This window comes from Acinonyx jubatus, chromosome C1 (assembly GCF_027475565.1).
Source record: "Acinonyx jubatus isolate Ajub_Pintada_27869175 chromosome C1, VMU_Ajub_asm_v1.0, whole genome shotgun sequence".
Lineage (NCBI taxonomy): Eukaryota > Metazoa > Chordata > Mammalia > Carnivora > Felidae > Acinonyx > Acinonyx jubatus.
In genome coordinates, this window is record NC_069381.1 from 39,996,638 (window position 1) to 40,012,639 (window position 16,002).

Here is a 16,002-nt window from a genome sequence, read left to right on the forward strand (position 1 = left end):
TAGAAGAAAGACTGGCCATAAGTGAGGCCATTCAAAAAGAAAAGTAAAAAAAAAAAACAAACACATCATAGTCTCTTAAACTAGTTCCTGGAAATCTAAAAAAACTTTTGAGAAACAGAGGATATGTATATCAATAACACAGATGTTTAATTTGAAGGCATCAACATTCATTTAAATTGATGAAATGTATGCATGTTAATGTATCAATCACTTTTAGAGTCATGCTTTACATGTTGCTCCAGTCATTATATACAAAAACTGGCTACAATATTTGAAATTCCAATTACCAATAGAAATTACAACTTTTAAGACATTTTATTATATTTCTGAAATTTCCAATTCCAAGCAAAGTGATCCATGTACATACCTGTTATCAGCAACAAAAATTTTATCCATAAAAAAACAGCAGCCTTGCTTTAAAAATACCTTATTAAAATTCCCTTCTTTACAATGAGAAGGGTAGGGAAGTATTTCCCAATTCAACAGAAATGAACTAATATTCTTTTGTTTTTTAATTTATTAATTTGGGAGAGAGCGTGTGCACAGGGCACAGGGAAGGGGCAAAGAGAGAGGTAAAGAATCTCAAGCAGGCTCCACACTATCAGCACAGAGTCTGATATGGGCTCAAACCCAGAAACTGTGAGACCATGACCTGAGCTGAAATCAAGAATCGGATGCTACCCAGGCACCCCAAACTGATATTCTATTATAATAATAATAATTATTATTAGACATTACAATATACCTCTTAGCAGGAAATACTTCACATTTTCATCAGGCAAACGCAGGCATGTAAATAAATGTATACGCTTTTGATAACAGAATACCAAAAGCACTAGAAACAAATGGCAACAGCATATTTTGAACTTAACATATATAATCTATAACTTAAATATTTTTGAAATGTAATTTTTATAAAATTATTAACAAGAGAATCTGGAATGTCACTATCTCACTTATAACTGAGTTTATTTAAATATGATTTGTTTTTTTCCTTTGTAATGATTATAGGATCTCTTCAACATTAACGTCACTACCATAACATGGTAACAATATACTTACAAAAGAATTATGACAAGTATTAAATCAATGAAATAGGAAAAAACCACAAAACAGAAGGAAAGAGGCTGAGAAAGTCAACTGATTTCAATTACTCTGAAATAAAGCTGTAGCTTGATATATATATCTTTAACTTTCCTATATACATTAGGAATTTCCACTTTGGATAGATCTTCACTGTACTAACATTTAGAACAGATTTAGCTCTATCAGAGAAAAGAGGATTACATAAATGGATAGAAATTAATGCTCCAGAAAGATGACATATTCGAGAGAGGTCCAGCAGGTATGTAAAAACTCTAGAGCTGCTTATCTTTAAAATCTGTAAAATGGAAGGTTCAGTCTCTTACAATATGGTTTCTCTCTTCCTAGCTATCTGCTTTTTAAATTTTAACTACCTACTTGCAAAGCAAGGAAAACCTTATCAATATTATTAAATTTTGTCTTCATGGACAACTTGAAAACAATTCAGTCTGTATCAATCAAATAAGTCATAGCACCTTGATCTCTAACAATGAAAGAGAAATTACATATACATGATAGAGTCTTATTTAGAACCTTTTCTTGTTCTCTCACTCCATTGGCTAATCCTGGACTCTCTCTGGAGTGTATCTTATGATGCTCTCCAAAAATACATCAATAAGACTTATACTTTACAAATGGGGGTTATTTAATCCTAAATATGTGCCCCCCACACAAATATGAGCATCACTGTCTTTTGTACAGTCTTTGTTTTAGAGGGAAAAAATATTTTCTTGGATGCCCATTGTCATTTCTAAAGCTTAACCTGGGAGGTTCCTCTCTCACCTTCTGGAATTGGCCAAATCACATTTATTTCTTCACTGTTTTTTTTGTTTTGTTTTGTTTTGTTTTTTTAAGTCTCTAAATCAACCCCAACAAACCTCTGGCTTTTATTCTTATGCCTTCAATTACACTCAATTTGTGGGGATTTGGCTTTTCTAACATAAAGGTTTTAGGAAATTATCCATAATCAATGTGTGGAATAGCTATAGCCAAAAAGGAAAAGATTCCTTCCTTGACTTCATCTGCATGGATACCATACCTCTGGAGACCACAGGCTGAAACTGGTGGCATTTTAAAAATCCTATTTTGTACTCTTAAGTGCAAATCCAATTTGTTTTCCACTGTTACGCATAGGACTTTCCCAGCATTACTGTTTTCCAAAGTACCTTCTTCCCTTATTTCCTTCATCCCTTTCCATCAAGTATTCATGTTCAGTATTATTTCTCCCCCTGCTCTCCCTCCACCCCCCATGCATAAGCTGTAAAATAGATGTAAAGCTTGGTGTAAGTCCAAAAATTTTATGATCAAAATACATACTTAGCAAATTGTTTGGCTAAATCTTTCATGTATGATGAAAGATTATTACCACAATTCATTAGCAAATTATAGACTTTGAAATGTAGGCAGACAAATATTTGGCCCTGTATCAATCAATTTGGACCAGCTGGGTAGAAATTCACACAATCCCAGGAAACCCGGGAAGTGAGGTGCTCTTTCATTTTTCATTCACTTGAAACATTAAAGAAAAATTATCATTCTATAAAAATGTCCACTTCTCAAGATTTTAGCAGAGCCATTTTAGATTGAGTTTTATTTTCAGTCAATTACTACTTTAGTGACCAATAAACTGATCATTTTTCTTGCAATCCATTGTGGAAGAATAATGCCTGGTGTTATATAGGCACCTTAATATTGGACCACTATAGCCCACCTTAAGATCTAAATATTTAATAATGGTCCTATTGCCCTAAAATGAGGAAGGGTATACTTCTACATACACTAAATCAGCTTGGAAACTAATTTTGCAGTTCTTCACAATAAATATCATTAACATTCTTTCTCTGAGCCTCTCTAGCCTAGTAAGGTGACCCTGTACAAAGATTCTGATTGATCCTATGTCTGTCTGTTTTGGTTAAGCTACTAGGCCGTATATGGGGACAGCTGCACTTTGGGAGCAACTTAAAACAAATTTCATCTTAGTGGCATCTAATCCAGTGCTTGGTAAAGACGCATGGAAAAGTCAGTGTCAAAATTAAACAATGCCGGCTTTGCAATGAGCAGATGCTTTTGCCTTGCAGCTGTAAAAACCTTAAAACAATCCAGTACTCTACTGTCTAGTCACGCAATGATCACAAAGCAAGGAATACATTTTGTCATTTATAAAAAATGTTTGCTACAAGCTTTTAAAGTCTTTTTTCTTTTAAAAATATGCTTTAAGAAAGGAACATATTGAGGGTTATAATAAGGTTAATATAGCTCTAAACTGAGCTATAGGATTTTTGTTTAAGTTTTATTTTCCATACTAAATATGTCTGAAGAAGAACTCCTTGACTAGGTAGTATTAAGTCATATACAAGACACATTAGACAAAAGAAAAATGATCATAAACAGATGTTGTAAGGGGTTTATGGCCAAATAATCTTTGGTATATAAGGATAAACATGTAAATAATTTTCAACATGTAGGCCTTAATATACCTTGACTTGATCTAGGTTATGTTTATGAGCACTTTACATTCACTTACCCAACCTCTGATTTACTTCTGTCTCTCTCTCTCTCTCTCTCTTTTTTTTTTTTTTTTTTTTGCTGGGTTGGGTAGGGAGAAGAATGAGGAAGTTATTATTCTTATTTAATGGCTGGAGGATACTTAAATGTTAAAATATTTCTCAGCTTAAGTAACCCAGTACCTACCAAGGTCTGTTAAAAATTGCAGCCTCTTCCAGACCTTAGAAAAAGGTTTCTTTCTCTTTTTCCCTTCCCTTATAGGACAGAAGCTTGTCTCTGGCATCAGGAATCTAGGGGTTCATATTTTAATGCTGAAATAAACTCTTCTTCATGAAGAGAACGGCTCAAACTACTATGCCTATGAAACCAAAGAATCAGCCCCAACTAAAGTAAGTGATTGCATGGTCAATCCACGTCTGCTAACTGAAGTCCTAGATTTAAAGATAGCTTTGTATGGTACCTACAAGAAAGAGAATCTAGTAGTCTTACCTTCAATTTAAACTGAAAAAAAAAATTTTTTTTTTTCAGTAAGCGTTTCCCATTCATATTTTTTCTAGAAATCCTTATCTCCCTAAGGATATCAATTTATTTACACCTCATTGCTTATAAATTTCATTATGTTTTGTTGGTTGAAGGTTTGAGGACTCCCCTTATATTCTTCCCCATCTCAAAACTTATATTTCAATGAACAAAGTCCCAAAGTAATGACATTAATAGGAAATAAATCAAATTTTATTTTAAATATCAAAGAAAGCATGTTACCCTCTATTAAAAGTCTTTGAAAAATAAAAATTAAAATGTTTTTGTGGTTGTTTTTACATTTCTACATTTTATTTCTTAAGAATGTAATTAAGACATATTGATATATAAAGCGTTATTGGTGCCTTATACCTTTTAAAGTATAAATGGCTAAACATTCATTTAAAGAGACAGGCCAAACTTAAGAAATAATCTTCTCTATGAATTATTTACAATTATCATTAAGTTACATATTACTGGCATGATTTTGTTGTATTCTTTGCTAATAACTATAATTAAAATGAACTTGAATTATAATGTCAGTATGCCATCAAATAAAAGTAGAACATGTGACAATATATCACAAGAGAATTAAACTTAAAAGTATAAAAACATACAAAATAATTGACATGTCCTAGATGTGATCTCCTGTATCTTCACACACATAACGTAGAAGAATTCATTATTTTACAGTGTCAGTATTCCAAATTACAAGTATTGTACACAAATAGCTTTAAGGATAAGAATAACTATAAATTTGCACAAACTGGGCTTGCTATATCTTCTTGTTATGTCATAATAACTTTGGCTAATTATTCGTATTATGCTAAGAAGAACCACGTGAAAATATGTTTGGAACTGCATTCCAATTTATGATAATTAATTCTACAATTCCAATTCACATTTAATGGACTTTAATATACTACATATTTTTATGGGACCATGTAAAAATTTGCAAAAACGGTTGGCTCAAATAAACGTTCTCTATTAAGTGCAATTTATCCCTTTGGGTTCACTCAATAACCGCAATATATTTTTGAAGTATATATTTTACTCAAAAAATACATAAGTAAGTCACAAACCAAAAGCTAACAGATGTGTGACTTCTAATTAGTTATAATAATCTCTGCTTCAATGCCATTAGAATGAGCCTTTCTTTTCTTTTGAAAACTAAAAAAGCTTTCCTTTGAATTTTAAACTGTCAGGGTGCTTCAAAGTCAATGTACGAAATCTGCTTTGATTAAAATTTTAGACATCTACAGTGATAACTTTATGAAAGGAAAATATTAAATTATAATTATCCTAAACAGACACAGTCTTGTGAAACTAACCCTACATTCATGTTAAAACACAAAGAGTTGAATATAATGAATTTGATTCATCCTTGGACACAAAGCTTCACCACAGTAAACTCAGTCAACTGTTGCTCTTGCGCCTATATTCATGGTGCTTAAATAGCGCACTTTAAAACAAAAAAAACTCCAATTGGCTTTTCATATATCCACCCTCCCCAAAAATAACGCACTTGAAAAACTCAAATGATATGAAAGGCTTCAAGGCCTCTTTTCTCCCTTTCATAGCCCTTTTTTTTATTTCTGTTTGCAGTAATCTGCCTTTCTCTTTCTCTTTCTCATTGCTACAGAGCAAGCGAGGAGGCTCAGAGCTTTGAAAAGGGGGCTCAGTGTGTAATGGGTCCACTAGAATTAATTTACTTGCACCAAATCCATTGAGCACAGAGGGTTTTTTTTCCCCCTCTCTCTCTCCGTCTCTCTCTCTCTTCTCAAATCATTTGGAGTCGAACGCAGCCCCCAGCCTTTGTAATTCTAGTAAAGCACTTAAAGTGCACAGTAGGTGTTCATGAGGACCATCTGGTCAAAAGCAAAACAAGCTGCTGATTTTGCCTTTGAATAGAATGAAGCAAGTGTGAATTAGTCTCTTCAATTAGCACTATTACAACCTGTCAAGTGCATATTGTAAAACAGGATTATTACAGTATTGGTCACCAGTGCAATTATTTACTCTCTGCCTTTTCTTGCATATAAAAATGTCTTATGTTTATTAGTTTCTGATAACTGAACATAATTTCTCCCAACCCAGACATTTCGAAACTACCAACACACAAATCAGAGATTATGAAACATGGTCAGCTAAGAAGATGTTAGGATACACAAATCTTAAGTAACAAAGGACTAAAGCATTGTCCTTAAATCTTAACAAAATTTCATTGTTTCTATCCTCTTGAAAGTAGGTGAAGGAATACTTAAATACTTAATTTCCCATAGAGATTATTCTAAAATGTTTTTGGAGAGAGAAGAGAGAAAAAGACTTGTCAGTTTCAAAAGGCCGCATTGTAAATTTTACTTAAACTTATTTCCTACGGGGATGATTCATTAAGAATCACAGGTAACCTCAATATTTATAAAATGATTATTAGCAATTTGTTCGCTTTAAGTGGTATGACTTCAACAGATTATAACATGCAACTTGAAACTAATAATATACATGCATATTTAAAAGAAACTCATAATCTCCTTTTCTGAAAGCTGAATAAAGGCTTGAATTCATTGCCCAGTTGCTTAAGAAATTATGTCTTTCATTCTTGCTAAGATGTCACTTGTGATTTCAAATTTAAAAAAATCAAACTATGATATATGCTAATTAAAATGGGTTCATTCTAATTGAGTTTATATATGCCATTTATTTTGAAGTAAATTTATAAATCACTTAAACTTTTAATTAAACAAGCACACAATTTAATTTACTCTCTTGCATATGCACATTCTCAGCTACTCTATTCTTCAGTTCTGTGCCAGCACCCCCGCCCTCTCCACACTAGAAAACAAACAAACAAAAAAACAAACAAACAAAAACACCTATACTTAAAACATTTAGAGAAAGGTAATGTTAGTTAAACAGTTATAGTCAACCCAATACCAGAAAATTGCTTATTAGTATAATCTGTAAGAAACTACATGTTTAATTGTTGTTAATGATCTCCAGCATCAGAGGAGACTAGTTTGAAATATACGTTAGTCAAGCAAGTTGAGAAAGTAGCAAGTAGGAAAATAGACATAAAACACAACACGTCTCAAATTTGCAGAATCAGACTAACCTTATGATTTCACAATTATTTAGTCAAGATTATTTTTAAGGACTAGTATGATTTATGTATTTAGTTCACTTCTCATTGCTAATTCAAACCACTGGCTTCATTTGACAATCACTAGTATTAGTAGTGAAATGTTTTACTCTTCTATGCAAGATATATCTTTATAGGTTGTCAATTTTTCCATTTCATTTCCCTTAAGAACTAAATCAACATTAATAAGAACAGTGAGAATTCTAGGGTAAAGTGAAACTTGGAAGAGGATTTAAATAATTCTAAAAGCTATTCATCATGCTTCTTGCTATAACAGATAATACTCCATGATTCCATACCAAAAATACTTAGGTTTCTTATCATTGTTATTCTGGGTCATGTGTGTATTCCTTAAGTTTGTATGACATCTGCAAAGAAAAGTGGATATTTTGCCTAATAGAAGCTTTTGCAATAGTAATATGGACAACAAAGAATTAGTTTCCAAGAAAAGTTGGCTTGATTTCAGGGACTTCATATCCTTTTCCACACCTGGGTTTAGGATTTGCAGTGGGCAAATTGATCTTTTTCCTTTAATTTAACCAATCCCAAGTGCATTCGTAATCACAGATTTTAACAGTATTAGAAAGTAGTATTACTACAATCAATATAATGAACTGTTTAAAAATCTGAATTCTCAGAATGAACTGTTTAAAAATCTGAATTCTCAGTGAAGAAAATGCATTAAAATTAGGTAAGCTTGTTTGAATCTTCAAAGAAATTCACTGTTTTAAAGTGTGACAAGTAGCTACTTCAGGACCCAAAAAGGTGGAAAGAAAGACTGTCACAAAGTTACTGTCCTATTATCTGATAATTTGTTAAATGGAAAAAAGAGAAAGGATTTTTAGGCTTACAACTACTTCCAACTTTCCAGTCTGACCGTTTTATGCTATCAATGTCTTTTCCTCAAGTAGAAGGATAATGTAAATGGAATGATTTGTAAAGAGATTAAAAAAAAAACCCAATATCTAACTAGCCTAAATTAAAATCTAGAGCACCCGAAGGACATAAGTCATGCATTGTGAAGCAAGAGAACACAGAGCCAGAATGAACAAACACTTGCACAACTATCGGTTTATCACCACTAAGTTGCATGAACATATGGTCACTGAAGAGTTTATTTGAAATTCAAACTACATCTAAGTTCTATTTTCTAATTCAGTATTTTAAAAAAATGTATTTTGTCTAATTAAAAGTTGAATTCATAGGACCTTTTCAACCCTATTTCATTTAATAGAAATTTCTCTCTGGGACAAAAATATTACAAAAGCTTTCTCTTGTATATGCAAGGCTTTCAAAATTTAAAAATATCAAAAAATGGGCTTTTTTCCCCCACCTATAGCAAAAATAAAATACTCCTACACTGGAAAAAAAAATCAGGTGGTTTTTTCTTCCTTTCCCTCACATATTGGTCAAAATTCATTCTAGGAAGTATTAAATAACACTGAAAAGAAACTGATGACAGAAATTAATTTATAATTTATGATGTATGGCATCACTAAGCTTCTACATTCATAGCAAAAATTCTAACATTTCTAGTACTACAAAAATTCTAACATTTGTAGTACTACAAAATCATACTGACATTATATTTTTATTGTGTTGCAAACTGACTTTTAATCATACAACAAAAAAAGCCACATATTTAAGTGTCACTCTGGGTTGCATGGCTGTAGCATAAAAGCATCTATTCTTTCCCAACTACCTCCCTGCCCCCCAAGTATTCCACAAGTTGAAGAAGAAAAGTCTTAGGACTAGACCTACAGAGTGTGATCCCAGGCCTAGAGAGTGTTATCCATATTCATTTTCTAAGTTGTACAGAATAAAAGAGCCTACATGTACCTGTCTACTCATAAAAGGCAACTGATATTAGAAACTTCATTTATTTTGTCCTGGCACCTAGAATTTCAAAATCTTATTTTAAATAAACTTAAAAAAAGAAAAAAGAAAAAGAGGAAACCAAACTCTTACAAAGAAATACGTTAAGAATATCTGTCTTTGCAAAAATATTTCTAGGACATTTTTCATTTAGAAAATGGTATGAAAAGGTTTACTGTTTTCAAGTCCTTGAGGCTTAAAATATATTTGATAATCTAAATTGCAGGCAATGGAGAACAGTTTCAGCCAACTGTGGCGCACAATGGCACATTTACAGAATTTTAAATATTTCTTTTAATAATTGATGTAGTCATTTTGAATCATTCTGCATAGGATATCAGGTGTGAGCAGATTGCATTAACGCTGCTTAAACATTTCAACTTGTCAGTATGGCCAACTCGATTTCGGAAATATTTGCAGTATTTTCCCATCGAAACAGTAATAAAGGCAAAATAAATATATGCCACTACTTTATAATCACCGAACATTAATGAATATTTTATGTCTTTTTAAATCTCCCTGTTTAATTTAAAAGGGTGAAATTAAGTCTCCTCCTTGCAATATGCCAATTATCTGTAAATCAAACAATAACTTGGCCATTATGCTCCTTTTTGTTAATATAAGAGAAGCTAATTTGAAAACACTGAATGGCATTTTTAGACTATCAGTTTAATAGTCCTTTCTGCCCTCTTGTGGGAGAAAATTGAAACACACTCAAACTATAGAAACTGGAAACGTTTAAAAAAAAAAAAGTTAAAATTTTGGCTATAAAAATTTCAGTCAGAAAGGAAAATAAAGAAGTGTATATTTATCCATCATGCATTATACTAGTCTTCAATTTAAAAAAGTAAATCAGAATGAAATTTACTTCATATTATTTTTGCTTTTCTTGATTAAAATGGAGTTACTTGTTGGAAACTAAATTTCCTTATTTAATTACATCCAATGTATAACTTAAATTTTACCACCATAAAGTTACCAGAATAAATTCTGCAATATAGCCATAGTTAAACATTATTTTTAATGTAAAAGCAACAATGATTCTCCAAGGAATTAAAACTTTCAATTTAGAAACTAGAATACCCATTGTAGACGTTAAGAATGAAATGGCAGTTAATATGTTTAAACCCTGGGGAAAAAATCAAATTCAAGCTTATGATTCAAAGTATGGGCGGAGAAAAATTTACTAGTCAACCAACTATTCAAGTGATAAAGAAAATAAACTTCAAACAGTGATTTATTTATGGCAAATTCAGAAGTTGAAATTCATTGGCAAAACATCAAAAAAAGGAAACCATTAATAGTCTAACCATTGCTAAAACAATTCATATGTGTCTGAAAAATGACTAGGTGAAAACAACTCATTCTTTCATTATGACATTAGTAATTATTTTAACCAATGTAGTCCAAGAAAAAAATTATGAAATAATCCAAGATTAAACATAATTCTCTTTATAAAAATATTAGTAGACAAATGATTGTTGTCTTAACAACTAACAAGAGGTAATGTGTTATAACTGTCATTTCAATGTTTCTAAACACAAGTCCTGTCAAACCCTTGAATATTTTTCCCCCCATGGAGATAAATTACTGGCTTTTAAGTGGGTGGGGCCACAGGCAAGAAGGTACCTTTTCTCTCTTGGGGGCGGTTCTTTTTTGAAACAGTGGCCCTGGTTGGCCACATTGAAGAAAATATTTACACTATAAATAGACTCTTCTCAGATATTCTGAGCTAAATGACTGACAGTCTCCAACAGCATTTCACGAATACTGTCCAACGTTGGGATTGAGCTACTTAAGCAAAGCTTTCTCAAATTCCTTTTGGAAAAAGCCATGTTGTAAATAATGTATTTGAAAGCAACCTTTCAAATAAAGTATAAGCATGTTCGAAAATGCATGTTGTCCACAATTTCCAAATTAATATTTTAAATCATTACTATAAAACCATAAAATGCATTATGTAATAACAATGAGTTATTTCTAAGCAAGGTTTTAAGTTGACTATTTTAAGAGTTATCAAGAGCTCTCATTTATAACATCTATCTTTCTAGGTCAAGTCATTTAATATATCTACAGTAATCATTGATGCTCCAGTTAATTAAAATTAAGAACCCAATAATGAAACATAAAGAGAGTTTCCAACTAGAACAGATAAGCCCTCTTTAACAGGGTCAACATTAGCTATAATGAGCTACCTTTATTCCTTAGCTGCGAGACATAACTCACCTCTTGAATAGTACTGCTTCCTGAGAAGTTCAGGTTGTACTCCCGCTGGACTTCTCGGTGGGTGATGATCAGCATGAAGTTTTGATTTAATGACTCCTGCAGGGCACTGAAAGGGTTGAAAGAAAAACAAGGAACTCTGAGATGAACATGTTCTAGCTTGCTTTACAGCTAGCTGCAAAAACCCCAGGAGTACCATAACCTCCACACAGGCATGTCCGGGCCCAATGTTATCATCTCTTCAGCTCCTAAAGGCAAGAGAGCATGCTGAGAACAACCAAGGGGAGCTAACCTGTTAACTCCTTCTCTACCAAGGTGTTTTTAAACTTCAATTCTAAACACTTTGCATACATAAGAATTTTCTAGAAGTCATAGGCTATTGTCTACATATGTATTTCCTCCAAGAGAACCAAATTTTTCAATTATATCAAATTCCAAATATAATACTAAAATGTATACTCAAATGCTCTGGTTCAAATCCAAGTGAAACAGCTGTTTTAGAAGAACAGAAATATAAAATACTGTTTATACTCATGAATGTTGTGTAAGAATAGAAATATGGTTTCAGTCAAAATTCAGAAGATACTGACTGAAAACTACAGAACTTTAATTGTTATCCCCAGATTTCTTCAAAATATCTGTGATTTCACTTAGGACTCAGAAATATACAGAATTTAGACACTGGGAGAATTCAGAGCAACATTAACCAAAATGTTAGAAATGTATCAGAACCATGAAGAGTAAATGAAATTAACCACCTAAGACAAGAAATATAAGTCATGGTTCTATTTGTTTATGACAATTTTAAGAAGCACTGTTAACACTCCAGAAAATAAAAATCTGTCACCATTATGTATGAATAATCTATACTGGCAGCCTCAGGTATAACTGTGCCAGACTGGTGGAGGTGGGAAGACAATTTGGGTGTGCTACACAGTTCTGGCCTTTATTATTCTTTCTTTGCTAATCTGTAACTATATGATAAACATACATTCAACAGAAGATTAGGATTAGGCAGTTAATCTCTGTCCCACTGTCTCCCATAGAGTTCCCAGGTTAATTACAGACTAAAAATACCTAGGAAACACCAATATATAGCATAAAATATTACTGATCAAAATCAAAGGAAATAATACCTAACTAAAATAGAGTTTCTTTAGGCAGGAACCTTTGTCACTGTATCCTTAGCACTTAAGCATAATGCCTGTCACACTATAAATATGTATTAAATAATGAATACATGGTGAATTTCCAGAAGCAAGAGTCTTATTCATCTTTGTATCTCACAAAGCAATGTTACTTTCTGGAAAACTACTATCGGTATTAAGATTTTGATTAATTTATTTATCAACATTAACTCAATGCCTTACATTATTCCATGTGCTAAGAATATCAACCCAAATAATACACATGTCCTGTCCATAAAAGACTTCACAATCTAAGAAGGTAGACAAATATATAAACAGCCAGAGTATAATGCAATAGGTACAACTGAGAAATTGAAAAAAGTATAATGAAAACATGGAAGGAAGTGCTCAATTCTGTCTCTGTGAAAGAGGGAAATGGTTAAGGAAAGCTTTAGAGGAGAAGAAAAATATAAGTTGAAATATGCTGGATAAGTAGGACCTCTGTGTTTATCATTTGGAAGACAAGAAATTTTTGCTTCATCTGGGAAAGAGAGAAGGGTGGCATTTTTTAGACAAGGAAATAATAAGTGGCAGAACGTAGTAAGTTCACTCACTCAGTTAACAAATATTTATTGAGTACCTACCTATGTTTATGACATTGTTCTAGATGCTAGGGGTTCAGCAGTGAACAAAAAAACAAACAAACATGATCCCTGCTTTCATGAGACTTACATTCCAGTAAAGGATACAAACAATAAATAAATGAGTAAGCAATTTTAGAGAATACTAAGTGCCATGAAGTAATAAAATAGGATTACAATTAAAAAGGTAACAGAGGGACAGCGTGAAGGGAATTATTTTCAACAGAACAGTTGGGGAAGGCATCTCTGAGGAAGTGCCATTTAAGTTGAAGCTGTTATGATAAGAAAGAGATAGCAGTAGTCTGATCATGTAGGTCCTTGCAGACCATAGTAAAGAACTTGATATTTATAGTAATTGCACGGGAAAACCACTGGAGGTTTTAAACAGGGAAATAGTTAACAGCTGACTTAAATTTACATGTATACAATATTATTCTGGCTGTTCAGGCTACAGTGAGGAAACAGTAAGGCAGGGAGAGCTAGAAGAGTTAGGAGGCTAGCCCTGGTAAGAAGTGGTGGTGACTTGGACTAGGGCAGTAGAGGCAAAGACGGTAAAGAGTTGTCAGGTTCAGATATCTTTCAGAGGTAGAAGCCAGACAAATTACTGATGGAATGAGAGAAAAACATAACCTCAAATTTCTGGCCTAAGCAAATGGAAGGACAGAATTGGATTTAACAAGGAAAACTGGGGTGGGAACATATTGGTTGGGGAAATTGAGAATGAAGTTTTGGACATGTTAAGATGCCTATTAGACATCCAAAAAGAGATACCATGTACAGCTATACAGAGGTGATGGTCAAGGAAGACAGCTCAGAGCAGGGCAGTTGACAGCGTATAGACAGTATTTAGATTTTGTGGGCAAAAGAAATAATCTAGAGAAATAGTTTGCTTAGAAAAGGAGAGAGGCCAGGATGGAGCACCAGGCATTCCAATCATTTGAAATCAAGCATAGGAGGAGGAGTCAGAGTAAAGGAGATTGATAAGTGGTCAGTGAGATAAGAGAAAGACCAAGAAAGTCTAGTATAAGGGAGTCAAAAAAAGTGTTTCAATTAGGAAGGGCATGAGCAATTACACCAACTGATGCTGAGATGTTAAGTACAATAAGGTCAGAAAAAGGACAACATTCAGGAAAAAGCTCATTATGACCACAGCGAAGTGTGTGTGAAAGGCATGCAATGTGGCTCAAACAGAGGTTGGGTTAATTGTTCAATTATCTGCATGCTAAATGAATTTGGGGTCAAATGTGGAAAGTAATGAGAAGCCTATTTGGAGTTCAAGGCCTTTCATAGGTAGACTGACTTTACAACTATTCTTCAAAATTTGGCTTTTGCTCTAGAGATTAGCTAACTTCTCATGTCAGAAACATCACACCATACTCAATTCAATCTCTGTTCATGTTATTCTCATCCTCCTTCACAACCACCCTACCAATACTGCAGCTTTCAGACCACCTTATGACGTACCATTTTTATTTATTATTGACCTCCTTTTCTCCCAATTCCTTTATCATATACTGTATTTAATAATTATAGCATATTTTGTACAGTTTGATTTGTTTCATGTGTGGAAGTCCTCAATTCAAAACTACAAGTCTTTTAAAGATAGGTATCTTATTACTCATCAGTATTTCCCTTGGCAACTAGCATAATAAAAAGTGATTCAATTGAATCCTATAAACATTTAAGGAGTAGTTAGTTCTGCATATTCTGAACTGCATATAAAGAACTACTAACTGTCATTTTTTTTTGAGACATTCACTCAGTCATTCACAGATTGTCATTCACTATCTATGAAGTGCCATTTTATTCACAAAATTGTGGTTCAAAAAGGTCAAGTAATTGCCCAAGGTCATGTAGCCACAAAAAGATGAAACCCAGTTTCTAAATTATATTTAATTCTATGTCCTTTACACATCAGTATCCTATCTCCCAAATGGCTAGGCTGCTTTGGGGATACAAAGATGATTAAGACTCCTGCCTGCTAGGAGTTCACAATTCATTCATTCCTTCTATAATTATTTGATTCCTATTATTTTCATTTATTCATTCAGAGAGAGTGTGTGTGAGGAGGGAGGGAGGGAGAGGGAGGGAGGGTAGGGGAAAGGGAAAGAGAGAGAGAGAGAGAGAGAGAGAGAGAGAGAGAGAGAGAGAGAGAGAGAGAGAATCTTAAGTGGGCTCCACACTAAGCATGGAGCCTGGTATGGGGTTCAATCTCACCACTGTGAGACCATATCCTGAGTGGAAATCAAGAGCTGGAAGCTCAACTGACTGAGCCACCCACTTGTCCCCTTATTATTGGTTATAGTAAAGATAGACTACTCATAGAATTTAAAACAGATGCGAGGATTGTGAAGAAAGGAAACAGTACTTTGAAGTAATATGAAGAAGAATGGATAGTAATTGGACACGTAGATATGGAGGGTGACTATAGGCTAGTTTGAGCAGAGATGGAGATTGGAGAATATAAGGAAAAGTGCAGAAAGCAATAAGGAAGAAGTATAAGGGGAGGTGATGAAGGGTTTGTGAAAAAGAAAACTTCAAAAAATTAAACACGACCATTATGGAGGTTTCAAATGCCAGGCTAAGGAGCTCAGAATTCCAGAAGTCTTGATTATTATATAGATCCTCCTTTATCTTTACATATGGATCTACACATGTCTAATACTTTTAGTGCTTGCCTTTATGCAATTCTTTAGATATGTCTCTTGATCTTGACTGGCAGACCTGTGCAGTAATTTTGCAAAAGGTTTGTTAGGACCAGCACTGACTCAGACTACTTTAGAAGAACATCACTTTAGTGTAGTTCTACAATTCCTGGACAGTCCCGGGGCAAGGTAACTAGGCAAGAAAAAATATTTATAGGTTTAAACTGCTCAACAGTCACAGAGCT

The 16,002-nt window shown here is 33.3% G+C and overlaps 1 protein-coding gene across 3 annotated transcripts in view; it reads right to left on the reverse strand.

Moving 5' to 3' along the window:
* The window catches only part of FAF1 (Fas associated factor 1), a 508,536-nt gene that overhangs the window by 252,409 nt on the left and 240,125 nt on the right, over positions 1-16,002 (reverse strand). For all 3 annotated transcript variants that reach the window (XM_027059229.2, XM_015070778.3, XM_015070768.3), the window contains one exon: positions 11,348-11,453. In XM_027059229.2, the coding sequence (XP_026915030.1) occupies positions 11,348-11,453 (106 nt within the window). The remainder of the gene's footprint in view (positions 1-11,347; positions 11,454-16,002) is intronic.